Source organism: Colossoma macropomum, unplaced genomic scaffold, assembly GCF_904425465.1.
Source record: "Colossoma macropomum unplaced genomic scaffold, Colossoma_macropomum, whole genome shotgun sequence".
NCBI classification, from domain to species: domain Eukaryota; kingdom Metazoa; phylum Chordata; class Actinopteri; order Characiformes; family Serrasalmidae; genus Colossoma; species Colossoma macropomum.
In genome coordinates this window covers 36,630,346-36,648,216 of record NW_023494791.1, presented here as the reverse complement: position 1 = coordinate 36,648,216, position 17,871 = coordinate 36,630,346, and the positions used below count along the sequence as shown (strand labels likewise).

Here is a 17,871-nt window from a genome sequence, read left to right as displayed (position 1 = left end):
ACCAGCTGGGCTCCACGTCCACTCCTCTTACCCAGCACCTCGGAGATGGTCAGATACTTGCCCCCTGCGCCACAGCCAACAAATCTTCATTCAGTTACAGTGTACAGTGCAATTATATTCTCTTTCAAAGGGCTCACAGTTAAAGGGCTCATTTCCTACATTTTACTAGCATTTTATTTATTTTTTTTTTTCCAAGGTCCACTTATGACATTTGAGTGGTTGTATTTCATTTTTACATGACCTCTCTTTATCCCTTCAGATTAAACAGGCTGTTACTGTTACTGTGGCTTTGAGACTGATATATATGTAAATGAGCTCTGTTCTGACTGACTGCGGCTCATTACAAAAAGCTCTTAGACCTGAGACACTCCTTATAACTTTAACATGAGTGGGTGGGGCAAAACTGCTTTTGGCAGAATAGGTGGATATGTGTAAATGTTTTGGTCTTTGTGAGATCACATAAACATTTCATTCAAAATGAGCTGTTTTTGCAGCTTAGTTCACACATGTGGGCTGTATGAGCATAGATGTCAACACACAGTTTACCAGTATAAAATACGATTTTGATGCTGGAGGTTTATGGCCATATAAAGCTGTAATTCAGGAAATGTAGTCTCATATAAGTTCTGCATAAACTGGCCAATAATTCTGTTGATTTTTTTCACTTCTTGGGTTTTTCGACTTCTTTTTGACTAAAAAATAATCTGACCAGACTTGGTGGTGGAGTATGAGCACAGATATACTCATTTAACCCTTGTGTGGTGTTGATGTTTTTGTTGCTCAGTGTTCTGGTGGACCCACTACATTATTGTTTTTTAAATCAAAACAGCCATAACAACCCATGTAAAAATACCACAAGTGGCCAGCATAGGGTTCTACAGCGTAGCAGCTGTAGCCAGTCAGCAGCCTGTCCATGTTGTCCATCCTCACACACACGCACACATATATACAAACACATACACACACAGACACACACACACACACTAGCAGCAGGCCATGTAGGAGGAGAACAGAGTGAAGTGACACAGCACCTCCACACTTTTATTCCCCGCAGGTTCACCCAACACCACATGTGTAATATAAATGTGTAGGGGGTGACCTGAACACCACACAAGGGTTAAGTGAAGTTGCAGCGTCTGGAGTGTAAAATGCATAAGCAAGGATACATGTGCTCCCCAATCTCATCTTGCAGATGATGCTACATCATCAGAGACTTTTGTTCTGTCAGTTCATCACAGAACAGCCTGACTCTCTCTCTCTCTCTCTCTCTCTCTCTCTCTCTCTCTCTCTCTCTCTCTCTTTAGCAGCAGGATTAATTAGGCAACCGTCAAAAAAATGACTGAGGGGGCACGACCCCCCTTATCCAATAAACCGTGGGCACTAGGCTTCTCTGTTTGTAGTAACTATCCACACACAGTTGTTGATTTTCTTCAGCATTCCCATCACAACACCACAGAATCAGAAATATAATAGCTAACCAAATATTAAAATAAAAATGTGTACTTTAATGAACAGTGGCGTACCAAACCCAGCCACACACGGAAACCAAATAAAACTGTACACTGCACTTTACCCAGCACAAACCTAAAAGTTATAAACTCACCAACAGAAAGAACACAGTGCTGTTGATGCATATCGCCACTCTTACACAGCAGTCCTGGGACCCCCCCCACCCCAGTTTTGGGATAACAAGCCTGTAGTTCCCTGCTTAATTACTGTGAAGCCCAGACAAAAACAAATCTTTGTCCTCAACTCAGAAGAGCTGCAGCCATCTCGATGTAGCTTTGAATCTCCTAAGCAGTTTTTGCTTAGTTTGTGCTTACTCCATATGTTAATCTAAGACTCAGTGCTGCCTGTCTGTTGGACTTGAATGAAATCTGTCCAAAGTACTCCATGTTTTTTGTCCAGATCGGACAATTTGTTCAGCGAATCTGTTTAGCGATAGTAAACTCGGCCTCTGCTAACTCTGAGGAAGTTAATGCTATCTGTGTGGACAGATTAAGCTGAAGTTAAATTAACTCTCTTGAATGGCTATTTTCAGTGTCTGGACTGTTACAGTTTGCAGTGATGTGGGGCTCTCGGTTGGTGAAACATTGTAGAAGCATGACATTAAAAATCGAGTTAAGATGACAAGCTTTGTTTGGTCAACAGATGATAATGTGCTAAACATTTGAAAATAGCCATATCTAATGGGCGTCTGAACAGGGCGTCTGAACTGAGATGTCTGAACAGCTGGCTCAGCTAGAGAATCCATGTAATTAAAGTGAATGCAGTTTGAAAAGACCACCCTGCAGAACAAATGAATAAAAATAAATGTCTAAGATGCAGGACAAATAACACAAAACTGGGGAGGTTTTGCCCCCTCATGTCCACTCATAGCACTGGGCCTGTCTCCCACTGGCCGCCTTTAATTGTGTTTGCATGCATATTTGCATGATTTTCTTCAGCATTCCCATCACAACACCACTTTTTTCCCTCTTTTATTTCAGTAAAAATTAGGAAATTTTACATGATATGGACCCTTTACAATACATTTTGTCAGGAAACTGAAAATTGGAAACACCCAAAAATGCTAATAACAAATATTAGTAGCCACTAATCACTGTTTGGAAGTTTACAAACATTTCATTCATTTTTATCTCCATTAAGATTTTAGTAAAAGTAAAAAAAAATAATAATACTAGTAATAATTTTAAAAATTCCCCTTAACACAAATGTAATTGTCATTCTCAGCTTTGACTAAGTTCTCTTTGAATACTCATTCAACGCGTTCGCAATCATCAATTTTATCCACTCGGGGGGTCTGAGACATTGCATGCAATTACACATTTCTACCAGTGAAATCTCCAAATCCCCAAAAACTTACATAGCGTAGTTTTAAGTACTCTCAAATAGACTTTCTTATGTGGTTTCTGACCCTGTATGACATACTATTATAAATAAAAATGGACACATTTACAGACAAAATTCAGACTTTGAGACAGATGTTACTAGAGGTTTAGCTATGTCACTTACTTTAGTCCATGTTTATAGATTACTATATAGATTACATGTCATACAGTGTCAGAAACCACAAAAGGAAGTCAATTTGAGCTTACTTAATGCTGTACCATGTAAGTTTTGAGGATTTGGAGACCTCTCTGGTGGAAATGTGGAATTGCATGCAACGTGCATTGCAAGGACGTTTTGTAACACTGGTTGCACTTTGGACTCTTTCCAGGTGAATCTGATGATTGCAAGAGTTTTCAAAGAGAACTCAGTCAAAACTTGTGTAAGCGAATCTTCATCACTCTAATGTTGATTTTGCCTTCGAGACCCAAACATAAAGCCGGACCTTCTATTTGAGGCTGTGCATGTTAATTTGTAAACACGTATGATGTGGTCCGAAAAACTCCAAATCTGCAAAATCCGACCGATGCCTCTGACTTTTAAATTGTTACTTCAGGATTTACAGGGTGACTCACAGCACTGACTCAGTAATGCTACTTCATGTAGTTATGTTATAACTGACGTTTGGGGAGAGGGACATGCCTGAAATCCTTTCATCTACCAATCTAACGCCCTATAAATTCACATCCTCACCTTCCTTGCCCGTGACGAAGTGTTCGCAGTCCCCACTGCCACCCCATTTCCTCACAGTTCCTCAGTCTTACATCAGTCCTACTACCGCTATGAGGGGATCTGGCCTTCTAGCTATAGGCAGAAGGTGCCCAGAACTCCAGCCCAAGTTCTCAGACTTCTTCTCCCCTCCCACTATCAGTCTTCTCTCATACTATCACCATGCTGAAGCCATGGTCTGAAGTCACAAATTTCAGTTTTAACAAAAAAAACCTTAGCAGTCTTAATAACACAATTTGAGGTAAGTATGTGACGATTTAGGCCTGCAGTTTGCACTACGCAAAACTGGTGGTTATAAGTTTCTCTGGCCTTGTAGCTCCAGTGCAAAACTAAAAAAGCAAACTTCAAACACAAAACATGCCTTCTGCTTTATTGGGTACAAGGATAAGACTGTATGAAATTGACTTTTTGCCAAACTACAGCATTAATAGACTTTTAAAATGTAGAACCAACTTAGTGAAGTGTTTACCTGAAGGGTCTGGTACCGTCTCCCAGTGCACGTCACCCTCTCTGACCTGGATCCAGCCACAGAGACCATGATCAAACGAGCAGCTCAGATATCCAGTGTCTGTGGAGCAAAGCATTACCAAACTGTTCAAAAATGCTGGCATAAGTAAAAAAAAAAGTCCTGTCTCTGAATACTAATGCAGCTAAACATGAGTTTTAAACAGGGATAAGGCCGGCATCCATCACTTTGTCATAGAAATGGATATTCATGAGCATTTATGAGCCAACGAAAGCTCTTGCCATGCCAGACTGCTGATCCCTTGTTAGTGCTGAGTGCCATGATTAAATCATTAGACAATTTGTGTACTTCTGACCTCATTTTTTAACTGTATACACGTGACACCGCGGATAACGATGTGGGCTGAGTGCCCAGACACAGATTAAGCCTTGTTCTAGACTAAAAAAGGAATCTCAGTCGAAAACAAGTGTACTTTCCAGGACTAGGCTTAATCTTATGACCAGAAACCAGGTCAGACAGAATGTATAGCAGATATTTCAACGGTGAGCCTAGAAGTAGTTATTTACTCAGACAGGATGTTATATGCCATGTTAGGTAAAGTCAGAGACCACTTTTCATTTATTTAATTTCTAGACAAAATGGACATTAGTGCAAGTTCATTTTTCAGGAGATATTTCTGAGGAGATTAGACGTAAGACAATCTGCTTGCATAAGGAAGGAGATAATCAGAGGAAAATAAGTGAAAAGTTTCCAAAACTGGAGTTCAAAAAATTACCGGGTTGACCACCAACATTGCATCCAGATAAACGCACTTTCATCTTTGAGAAAGAGGAGAAAATCAAGCTGCTTCAGTCATAAAAAGATCCACAGGTGTTTCTGTCGATCCTTCCACTGTGAGAAGACAACTCAGCACTATGAGTCTGAAAGGATGTGTAGCTGTCAAGAAGATGTTACTTAGAAAAGGAAGAAAACTTACAAATTTGACATGTTTGGGTTTATTTGGATCATGAGAAGCAGAAAATGCAACCAACTTCTATTGAACTTTGAAGTAGTGGAAAAACATCCCTGCAGATTTCTTTGAAAAACTTTAAAAAAAAACTTATAAAAACACACTAAATACTGAAAAAATGATATTTTAGTTGTTCAGCCTTCTCTGTAATTTTCTGTATGTTTTCTGTTTCTTTCTTTCCCTGACACTGAAAAATGAATAATCTGTACATAGTGGCAGTTTTGACTGGAAATTACCTAAATGAAGGGTGCTCTCTGACTTTTACACAGTATTGTATCATTATGTATATAATAAAACCTTGTATCTCAGAAATAGTAACTTTACAAGAGATGTTTGACGTAAGAGTAACTTTCGGTCCAATCCCATTTCACCCCTTGCCCCTACTACTTAGCCCTTAGCCCTCCGTTTGTGCATTCACATCTAGGCATAGGGTGTCCCGATTTTTGTTGAGATAGAGGGGTAGGGTGAAGTGTTAGGGCTACATGGCCCTCCAAACTGAGGTCTTTCAGAGACACACTCCAATAGAGTGTTATGAGGAAAAAAAGAAAAACCAGCAAGATGGCTGCTTGAGCGACCAAAGAAACCCACAAATGTGAGTATTTTTTCCACTAAAAAAAAAAATATGAGAACCACTGTATTATCTTGGTTTAATGCCGCTTCAATGTATTATGGTCCTTTTCTTCATAACAAGCATAAAAAATCACTAGTAGTATGCAGATGTCTCAGTAGTTAGCTAGCTAAATTTCCCATTCCATCTCAAATTGTCCAGCAGTACTGATGCCTGAAGCGCCAGAATGTAACTGCTGCTCCACTTAAGGTGGAACGGGAAAATTCAAATCAGAAACTGGCGAAAAAAAAAACTGACTTCAGCTTCATATCACCAAAGTATTAGGGGTGGGCGATAATAAATAATTATCGCATCTCCCCCTCTTTGAAAGCATACGATGCCCTAAATTGAACTTAAGCTCAGGTTACTGAACTTAACCCTCCTCTGCTATCACTGCAGACTGGCAGGGTCGCCTACAGAGCACCGCTCATTGCCTGTTAATGAAGTAATGTTCTTCTTTATTTGAGGGTCCCATTTCATAGAGGAAGATTTCAATCATTACCCTTTGTGAATCAGTTACAAGGAGCAAGGTGACACTCGAAAACAAGGGGTAGGGGTAAAAATAAGAAATGGGTTTGGACCTTAATGTCAGTTAATAAATCAAGATTTTATTCAAGGTAATTTTGGACCATATTGGTTGGACCATTACCCATTTAGTGTTTACATGAAGGGCTTGCTGCAATTTCCAAACAGTACAATTAATAATAAAAAGAAGAACAATGGAACGGTATGTAAGGTATATTAAAGGGACAACATGTGTAAATCGTGATATGGAGTAATATAGAATGAGTGGTCAACTCTTGTAGAGCAAGTTCACACTTTGTCTGCACTGATGCATATATTGACATTCAGTCTAGTGGAGATGTTGACAGTACTGACAGTAGAGGATGGAATACGGAGCCTAAGTGCACTGCAGAGACAAGAGCCCACTTACCTGGGTCATCTTTTACTTCTTCTTCTGTGTTGCCCAGTTCAATATCATAATCGATATCAAGAACATTGTTCTGCCCATGATTCCGTGGTACTATAAGGAAAAAAAGACAACCCAGGATTTACTTGATTTTAGAAGCAGCACAATTCTGTTGACTGAGAGTGAAAGATTTATAGTATAAACACACACACACACACACACACACACACATTTCACTGAAAAAGCATTGAATTGATGTGATTCAAATACTGAAAGACAGTTTTGTCTTTGACAATAACTCTGTTGATGTATTTTATTTTACTAATGTGGAAATGATGTACATATATTAATCAGTATTACCTTTTTCAGTGGAGACTCATTTGCTCATAAACACACAGCTACTCCCCTAATAGTCTGAAAAATTCACATTCAACTCCAAAACCTCAGCCAAGAGAATCCTTCTATTTGGCCAGCACTCTTGTTGGAGGACAGGATAGTCATTTCAAATAAATCTGCTGTTGACACTGTTGACTGCGCTATTATTGCTTCTTTTATTGCTAATTGGATGGTATTTCTAAACCAAAAGCTGAGCGGGAAGCCTTAAGCGGGTTTTATGAAGAGAAACGGTGCCCTGGCAAGTGTTCACTGCTTATCGCACTGTGGGAGAAATATGTTTGAGAGGCTTCCAAGTCTGGAGTAATGGCAGGACAACTGGGCGAATGCTGGATGATGAAGTAAAATGTCACCCCGGCCTTCGTGAACAATGAATTCTGAGAAAAAAGGAGCCCGCCTAATAATCCAACCATACAGAGTGTGCTCAAAACCAATCAGCAAAACCCCCATACCCAAGTGAAATGTGCTTTATTAATACACAGTGGGTCTGGGGCTTGAATGAAGCAGTTTCACACTATCAGGGCAGACGATGGTTCAAACTAATGGTGGGTAAAGAGCCAATATGTATATGTTATTGCTATCATAATATACTTTTCTCAGTATATCATTGTATTGTCAGAATGCTAAACTGCATGTATCACAAAAAAGACAGACTAGAGATGGTACGTGATCAGGTATCATTATTGGGTCAATATCAGCAGAAAATGCTGGATATTAGCAGGAGAAAATGCATCTTGTAACAAATCACATTGTGGGCTGTGATGTTTTTGGCTGTGTATTTCTTCCTGTAGGGTAATGGAGTGTTTGAGTAGTTTAATCAAGATAGCTGAGAGGTTTCTAAAAAAGGAATATCAGATGCTATCAGCCGATACTCCAGGTATTAATTTTAGAAATTGGAAAAGGAAAAGTGATATAATGCCATCCTAATTTAGACCAATTAGAGAGCATGTAAACAAAAATAAAAACAGTGTATAGCAGCTGCATAAAACCAGCCCATTATACAGGATATGGCAAATCTAGCCTAATACAGTTTCCTTATAAAACACCAATAATTCTGTTGTGCTCAGATTAGATTTCACTTTTTGTGATTTATTAGATCTTTCTGGCTTAAAATGCGATCTGATCAGACTGCGGGTGGTGGTGAGGGAGTGTAGGCATACTGATTTATGTGATTTTTTTACTGTGCACAGAAGATATACAAGGCTGGAATTTTCCCCCCAGCCAATGGACTCTGGGCTGGAGAAAGTGTCCAAGTCAAGCTAATCTGCCTGTATCATAACAGAGAAAAAAGTAAACAAAAGTAAAATGGTAACGATTAGGGGTGCGGGAAAAAATCGATTCTTAGATGCATCGCGATGCGGACGTGAACGATTCTGAATCGATTCACAAATGTCAAAAATCGATTTTCTAAATATTTAATTTATAACGTAATGTTGGCGGAACGCAAAAGGCGGAACTTGGAAGTGCCGAAGTGCAGCGCCCGGACAGTCTGTGACGGCACATAACAAAAACACTGCTGGATGAGCGAGAAATCCGACCGGCTCCCTCTGCATTAAAGCCGGGTTAGATCAGGAGTCACAACACAAATGTTCAGAAGAGCCATTTTGTCCTTTCAACAAAAATCAAACCACCTTGGGAGCCGCAACATTTAATGTCCAGTATGGCTCAGTGTGTGATAATGTCCTAGTATAGACTAAACAATATAAACAAAAACGCGGACTTACTCTACTCTGCTTTAAGCTTTAGCTAGTTATAGCCGCTTTCCTCCCCTTTCCACCAGAAAACGTTTCCTTAAAAGTAGGCCAGTTTCTTGTAAAATGTCTCTCATCGTTCGACTGTTTTATGAAGCTGAAGTTGCTTCTCATTCTCCAGCTTCTTGTTTGAATTTTCCCGTTCCACCTTAAATTGTGCCTGAGGCGCCGAATGTAAATGCGGCACCGTTTAAGGTGGACCGGGACAATTCGAAAGAGAAGCGACTTCATCTTTGCGACTTTTAGTGTTTGACAGTCTCTCGTTGCAGATTTAACGTACCAGGAAATCAACTGCGCTGCTTATAAATGCGAATAAGTCCGTTCATCTCCAAATGTTCGTCTTAAATTTAGCCTTTTCGTTCGCTACTAGCCAGGCGAGACAGTCTGCAGGCCAGTTCTCAGCCGTTGAGAACCGGGGCTTTCGCGCTATGTTGCACGCGCCCCGTCTCAAAAATATCTTATTTACGCAGAGATCCCACCACTCTCTACAACGAGACCAAAACCGAAGTTATAAAATCACTAAAGAAAACGAGTAGAATAGCTGTAATGTGCTGCATGGACATCTATTACCTCTGGATCTTGTGTCACCCTTACAGCGTATTTTATCGCAGATGAGTGGCAGCGGCATCTCATGTGCTCCGAACAGCAGTGAATGAGAGCCTTCAAGTTCATTTGCCGCATCACTTCCATTTGATTTATTAATAAAAGATATTGGAAGTAAATGCATTATGGATCATTACAAATACTTTGCTTTAAAACTACCAAGTCCTCAGACAGTAGGAAAATAGAAATCCTGTATAGCAAAAAACAGATGCATCAAGATGCATCGATGCTCGTTTTATAATCGCATCGCAGCCCTCTGAATCGTAATCGAATCGAATCGTGAGGTGCCTAGAGATTCCCACCCCTAGTAACGATGCATTTGTTGTCCTTTTTACACAGGAAAGTAAAATTTGATCCCATCTGGTCAAACTGGGGATGTATGGAAAATTGTAAACAGAATCCAAAGTTTGTCCAGATACAATCTAGACACAAAACACATGCTAATGCAAGGGTCAGAGCATCACTTGCCAGAATTGAAATAATGGGTAGGCTACTCTTTCCTGTGCTGGAGGAATACAGTGGTTGCATACAGTGGAGAGTGTTGGGGTCTAAAAATCTGAAAATGCTTTTATTTGGCATTCTTTTCTAAATTAATACAAATTGTTTCATTGTATAAGGGATTAGAGTTGTTTCTGTGTCCCTAGTAGAAAAAAACACTAGTAGAATTAACAGATCTGTAACTTCCTTAAAACTGCATTCGCAAAGATGTATTTGCCCCCAGATTTCACCTTGAAAAGGACGCTACATCAGAGACTTTTTACTCTGTCAGCTCAATGGAGAACACAGTCTAACTCTGCTCTCTCTGACTCTCTGTGAGTGTATGTGTATTTAACTGTCTGGGAGAAACGTAGTAAGGCTGGGCGATTAATCAAATTTTAATTTTAATTTTTTTTTACTTATTTGTACTTCCAACGGTTATGAAAACAAGATAATCGAGGCATATTGATTATTGTGCCACATTCTGTTTTGCAACGATGCAAAAATGCTCATTTTGTCTTGTGTTACAAATCCAGTGCACCACCTCCTTTTATTTTTAATGTGTTTTTCAGTTGAGTTAAAGTTCAAGGAAATCCACTGTTAAAAAGGACAATTTTTAAAGTTTAATAAATGAATCATGTTTCCAAAGTCAACAGAGTAATCATGTTAAATAACCGTGATCTCAATATTGACCAAAAATGATCGTGATTACGATTTTTGCCATAATTGAGCAGCCCTACTCTTTAGCTGTTTAACTGTTAAATACAGAAAAATCTAAACAGATTAAACTGCTGTTGTTGATTGTTATTTTAATGGTAGAAATGTTCTTAAACAGTATCGGGTGAGAATGTTTGGAGCTGGTGAATTTAAGGTTTACTGTCTCTGAAGGTTGACATCTATATGGACCGTTCTACTGAATTAGCTGAAACTGTGGTCCTACAGTACAAAAGGCTTTCAATTAGATAGCCATAAGCTAAATATATACAAAATTATCATTTATAGGGTATTTTCCAATAAAAGGTGGCCGTCCCAATCCCTAACCCCTATATTTAAACTTGTTCACATACTTACTTTTTTGTATCTTTTTCAGTGATTTTTTTAAAGATCTTTTTGGTTTCTTTTGAACTTGAAGATTTTGATTCATCATGAATCAAAAAACCTTCAGCAAAAAATGCTGTCCCACAGAGTTTTAGTCCATAGGCGGGGCCTGAGTTTAGCCACACCCCTGCATGTTAAAGCAGGAAGTGAGACTGCACCCTTGTCCCTCATGGCCAAATGGTAAGCAGTTAGATCCCATTGTTTTGAAATAAATGTGCCCCAAGGTCTAAAAATCAGTGTGTAACCTTATGAATTGTCACTACCGAAACACACATTTGTGTGTGTGACTGTCCAAAGCTGTGTTTGCTAGTCACGTTCTGGCCGAAGTGGGCTTTGAAACAATTCTGTACAATGATCCATATTTCATTACTTTATTTCATTTATCCTTACCAACTGTTTGATTTTTTTCCTAAATTTCCTGCTCAGTTTTTCCTTGGACTTTTTTAGAAGGTGGCACCTCTGGTCTGCTGGTTGCTTGCTTCCAACTTGTTCTCAAACCTCAGAAGAACTAAATAATGTCATACGTATCGTGAAAATCGTAAAAATATCATGTTTCAACGTGATGTTTTGCCATATCACCCACCCTTAGTTTGAATAAAGCACTTTCAGGCTTTCAGGACAGATGAGCTGATACAGGCTTTCATTCAGATGCCACAGGTTCATTTTCCCAATTTGAGATTGCTTTTAGATCTGAGCTCTCCATCTCTGTTAAGCCTTGTTCGTATTCATAGCTTTTCCGTTCATCGCAAACATTCGGAAAGTCAAACAGAGCATTGCTGAGAGGAGATAAATAAATGCTCGCGGCAGGACAAGCTGCCCTCTCAGTCTTTTCTCCCAAAAGAAGGATGAGCACCTGAGGGTTGGTGACATTTCACTGCTCTGTGTACATGCCAATTATAGGGCAGGAGAACAGCAAGGAGATAAGCCATCCCGAACGGCCCAGTGTGTGATTACTCCATTGATTTCAATTACCTTCCTACCGTCTAGCTGGAAACAGTATTCACCAGACACTCTCTCCTCCCCGTGTAGAGAAATAAACCATGAAATAAACAAACTCCAGCGCACAGTCATTACAGACCACTACAGGTGTTAAGGAACCGCTGCCGTTAGCGGTGCTGCCTCCGCTGCTCCACACAATAATTATTGTTTCTAATCAAATTCAGAGACTTTCTTATAATGAGCTTCTTTTTTCTTTGCCCAACATCACAGCCATGAGATCTTTCCAGGCTGTGCGTAAGGCTTTGGTTCCCGTGCAGGGTAATTGATTGATGTCCTTTGGCACTGCCGGCCGGTAATGTAATCGCTGTAGCTGTTGTTTCTGTTCTCATTAAGTGCTGCCATCTGGAAGGAAGAGTTTTCAGATGCAATTTTCTTTTCCAAAACAAAACTGCTGTTCACCTACTGGTGAAGTAATAGACAAGCTGGACATACTGTGGAGTGGGCAGTGGCAATTCAACAGCATTGATTTTGCAATGTTAAAATCATTTGTAATAATATTCAATGAAGCATGTCCTCACTTTTTCTTTGGCAAAAATAACATTTGTTGGTTTTTTTTAGAAGTAAAAATACAAAGTTATTCAAAATTTCTCAACATTTGTGTATTCAGGACTTTTAAGAGTCATGAACCAAAATAACTGAATCGAATTGTGGTGAAGATTTCATGATGCACTGAATCATTTCCTAAAGAACCTTAATCAAACTAATTTGTTAAGTCTACGATTTACACTTTTGTACTCTCTAATAAACGAAGGAGCCTAAAAGCTTTCTTTGGGGGATTCCACGGTTTCCATATCAGATGTGTGAGTGTGAACAACCTTTTTAAAGGTTAAACAAGCTCCACATAACGTGAAGGTTCTATATTGATTCAATTCTGACAATTACAGTCCTTGAGACATAAACCGAGTTGTTTAGAGTGGTTTGATGAGAAATGGTTCACTATAGAGAACCTTACAGACTCTGATTTCTTTACAGTGGTGCTGATAGGAACCAGGGGTCACAGTGTCTACAACACAAATACAGCCACTTTATTTACTATCCAAAGCCAACAGAGAACCTACAAATATCTTCTGAGTTGTTATATGTAATGTTGATGATGGTAAAATAGTGATAAATCTGTTTATATGTTTTCTTTGGGAACTATTCAGCCTTACAACACCCTGCATGTATCCCTCTGCTATGAATGAACTGAAATAAATGGATTAAAATACATTTTAAGCCAAAACTTTACCACGCAACTATCATAAAACAGTGTGTCAGATGTCAGGCAGCATATGTCTAACCATTTCATGTAATAAGCATTAAACTCTTCGTACGTCTGGTTCCTATCACCTCTGATGTGAACAATTCTGACTCGGCAGGTTTCTCTAGGAGAGCTCCCCTTTATAGATTTTTCCTAGAACCACACATTCAAGCCAAGAATCATTAAGGAAACATTATATGTAAAAGTGCATAAGCAATGAGGAGGCCAGTACTTACTGTGGACATCTCCTCTCTGTTTCTCTGTAATGTCTTTGTTAATGTTGTTGTCTAGTTGGGTCACTGGAGGGGCAGGAGGTCTGCGGGTGGGAATCAGAGGGACCCGGGGTGTGGGCGGTGGCGCTTTGGTGGTAGCAGGTCGGCGAGGTGGGACGTACGGCTTTTGGGTGATGACTGGGGGTCTGCGAGTGGGCACAGAAGGCTTGCGGGTTGGGATGGTGGGTTTCTTAGGTGGTGGTGGTGGAGGAGCTGTCTTTGGGGGAGAAGGTGCCTTGGTAGGGGTGGTGGTAGACGGTGTTGTTGCGGGAGTCCTCTTAGGGGTCACTGGTGGTCTGGCAGTAGTGGTTCTTTTCTGGTCAGCGTCTGGAATCCTGTTGTTGTTGCTGGGCGTGGTCTTTCCAGGTCTGGGAGGTTCTATAATCACTTTGGGGATCGCTAAATGGACAACAAAGAGCATTTATCAAACATACAGCATTCACAGAATACAGAAGACCATTTTATAGCATTTTTGTCTAGATGAAAAGATAATCGAGATTGCAAAGAAAGCACTGATCAAATTATACTGTGATATACTTTTAATATTGCTGATCTGCTAATGAGGAGTTGTGGTTTCAATCTGGACACCAGTTTCTTTCCAAGCTTGATAGAAAACCAGTCCAAAACAGTAACTCGAACTGTTTTTCTTCTGGTTCATCCTAAGAAATCACTCTAAAAACAGATGCCAGTGTTTGCGGAGGCTATCAGAGAGGATAAATATTCACCACGTAATTAGAAAACCTGTTTTTGATGGAGCGTCAAATTTATTTCTGTCCCCCAAAATAATTTTAATGGTCCTTGTTCATCAAAGTCATGTAGAAACAAGTGCAGATTAGAAAGCCTGGAGTGAAGCACAAACTACTCCATGTCTAGTTCATGAAGCTTCACGTGCTGAGTGGAAACAAGCACCTGAGAACTAGCCCCTCATCTACATATTATATGCAAATGATGCCCTAATTCATGCAGGTGTTGCAACAGCAAGCCAATAAAGGAACATGAGTGAATGGCTGTCCTCCATGACAAAATGTGACCACTCACAGAACACTGTAGCACCATATGAATGGAGCATTACATTGATACACTTATGTAAAACTTCACACTAGTGCAGGGTCCTCTAGAGAACTCCACGAGGTCGCAGAGGGCCAGTGTCCAGCACAGTATGGTAGTTTACCTGCTCAAAGACTCAACTGTTAATTGCCAGGTTTAGTGGGTGTGTTTGAGTAGGGGAATTAAAACCTGTGCTGGACACCAGGCCTCCAGGGCTAGAGTTGCATACGCCAACACTAGAGTAGGTGATATTTCTGAGGCTACACTACAGCTTTGATATATAATTCCACAAAGGACTTCACTCAGTCTTTTATCAGCTCTGAGAAGCGCCTGCGGTCATTTACCTATTTATAGAACTCAGAGTACTGATCTAAGACCAGTTTCATGTATTAAAGAACAGAATCATATGGCCAGTGAAAGCTGATCCTGGTAGACAGCCTGCGTAGTAGCATAAATGGAATAAGGGCTTATGTAGGGTCAGTTGCCTTAGCTTCAACAGCCCATTTCCCACAGCACTGAGATACAAGGCTTAAAGGAAAAGTTCTGCCAAAAATCCATTTCTGCATGACCCCAAAGGTATTTCACCAGCTAAGACATGTCTGCATGCTGCAAAAATAAAATTCAGACTTATAATTAAGATTAAGATTTATGCTGCTACTGTTTTACCTAAGCAGTGTACTTTTGGCCTTTTTCATAGATAACAGTATCAGAAACCACACAAGCAAGACTGTGTGAGAATTCTTAACTGCTCAGTAGGGTTTAAAGCAAGTGTGTGAGGACAGAGACATGCAGTTTGCACAGTGCTAATTGGTGTACATAAGCTTCCATTACTTTATGGCTACTTTAGCCCTGCCAAGCAAAAGACACCAAACATGTCTTTGCTGATTTACTGTATTTGGGATAATGGGATGACTGGGCAAATTTGATTTTTTGTGCCACATTCTATTCTTCTAATGCTGAATCTATTTCCACAAAGTTCAAACAGATCATTTTGAATGACTCCTGCATTTACTGTCCTAGAAAATACAGTTCTGCTTTGGAAATAAGGCCAGAGAACATGTAGAGAGGAGAATTACCACATTGTATTGTGTTTCTCAAACACTAGAGGGCGCTCCCAAGTGAGTCCAAAATGAATGGGTTAAGATGGAGCATTTGAGTAAAATCATAGTTCATAAATGCTTAAACATTTTAATGCAAAAGAATGCAATCATATCCTGAACACAGAACGGCGTAAAACATTTTAACACTGAGGTTATATTTTTAAGAACTTTTAAATTCGAGTTATAGGAGGGTAAAACGGTGCCTCGTGTACGTTCATGAAATCAGTGCGCATGAACAGCCAATGAGCTTGTCAGAAGCAGTAATTTTACTGTTCTGCTGCTTAAACCCGTTTGCTGTAGAAAACAGAAATGGAAATATATAGTTTTCTTTGCTTTTTTAGTGAAATACATTTTTTTCTTTTAGCCATTTAACTCCATTCACCCCCATTCATTGAGGACTCACTCACGTGGACCCTCTGCTGTTTTGCAGTCCTGTTTTTGATATAACGGAGGAAATAGAAAGTGTCATAAGGCTACTAGGGACATTACCCATCTCGATCTGCATTTTTTGGGGTTTTGTCTGTCGTCAGGTGGGTAATAATGTTAACAGTGTCTTGTGCCAGTAGAAATGTGTCACTAATTCTAGGGGATTAAGTCTCACAATGATTTTAATGTTTTTCTGCCTCACTGTACAAGCAAGAGTTTTTAAAGCCTTTGGGTCTTGTCAGTGGAGTGTAAGCTGTTGAGAATGGACTCAGTGCCCTGGGGGAAAGTCTAAGCATACGTTGTGCATTGGTGGGGCCGCCATTTGTTGTTCTGAAGGAAAAGTATGCCGTCCTTTGTCCGTGAGGACTGAAATGCTAGAGCTGTGAACCTGAAGCCATCGCTGTCAGAGAGTGGAACAGACAATAGGCCTTCAGCAGCAGTGATGACAGACAGGAGGTTTGCTTTCAGCACTTCTGAAAAAAATCAATAAAGTGCAAGAAATGTGGTTCAAAAACTCTAAACCTCAAGAGTAGCACTATGTATTGGAAAGCCAAATGTGATTCCAATGGAACATCTCTCAGTATTGCCTTTACAGCCCTTGCGACTGACTTTGATGCAGGGTAAATCTTAGCAAGGACAACATGAAAGTATGAGGCTGCTGCATGGCCACAAGCTGAGGGCAGCTTTTTCTGAGCAACGGCATTTAGAGAGTATGATTACAGCAAGTCATGTACTGAGCGTTATAGTGTCTCTGAAGGGCCATTTCATACATTTTATACACACAATAACGTTTCTACTCTAAACTCAAGATCTCTGTTAAAATAATCAAGTTTTTTTTTACTGTATTTCAGATTCACCTGGCTGTTTAAGAGTAATCACATAATTCATTACACAGTTACATAATGAATTACATTTACATGCATCGATTCGGTCTGTCTGACAGATTCAAGTCTGTCCTTCCACAACACTGTTATCACCAGAAATAACTGTGACATCTAAGGTTTAACCAAATAAACAGAGGACGAACTTCAGGGTAATTTAGGCCTCCAGAGAAGGCCTAATGATTTCAGGAAAACTAAAAATAGATGTTTGTAATTTTAGTTCACTTTTGGTATTAATAGTATCATCATGTGTGTTTTATATAAACTCTGCAAATGAAGAAATAATAATAATAATAATAATAATAATAAACTGGTTCTTTTTTCTCTGTCCAACTGATCAGATAAAAATATTGTGATGTATCACGTATCATGAAATTTTCTTGTAATTTTCTTGTAATAAGAATCGCAGAAATATACACCGATTAGGCATAACATTATGACCACCTCCTTGTTTCTACACTCATTGTCCACTTTATCAGCTCCACTTACTATATAGGTGCACTTTGTTAGCCCCCTTTTACCCTGTTCTTCAGTGGTCAGGACCCCCATGGACCCTCACAGAGCAGGTACTATTTGGATGGTGGGTCATTTTCAGCACTGCAGTAACACTGACGTGGTGGTGGTGTGCTAGTGTGTGTTGTGCTGGTATGAGTAGATCAGACACAGCAGTGCAAAATGGGCACATATTTTTCAAAAAAACAACATTTGATTTGTTGTCTTTGTACTGTTTTCAGTTAAATATAGGGTTGAAATGATTTGCACATCATTGCATTTTGTTTTTATTTACATTTTGCCCAGCATCCCAACTTTTTTGGAAACAGGGTTGTATAACCAGGTTTCAGTGAATTGTTAGCAATGGCAAACAGGAGCAGCAGCTCAATGACCGGACTCTTTACTGAAAAAGTCAATGTAAAACTGTAATGTATAAGGTATATGTTACTATCTTTTACAAGCTTTAAAATAAACACAGCTTC

The 17,871-nt window shown here is 39.6% G+C and overlaps 1 protein-coding gene across 1 annotated transcript in view; it reads right to left on the bottom strand.

Moving 5' to 3' along the window:
- The window catches only part of npnta (nephronectin a), a 98,384-nt gene that overhangs the window by 4,304 nt on the left and 76,209 nt on the right, over positions 1-17,871 (bottom strand). Inside the window, 4 exon segments of the mRNA XM_036574963.1 lie at positions 2-64; positions 4,088-4,186; positions 6,635-6,724; positions 13,408-13,842. Of these exon segments, the coding sequence (XP_036430856.1) occupies positions 2-64; positions 4,088-4,186; positions 6,635-6,724; positions 13,408-13,842 (687 nt within the window).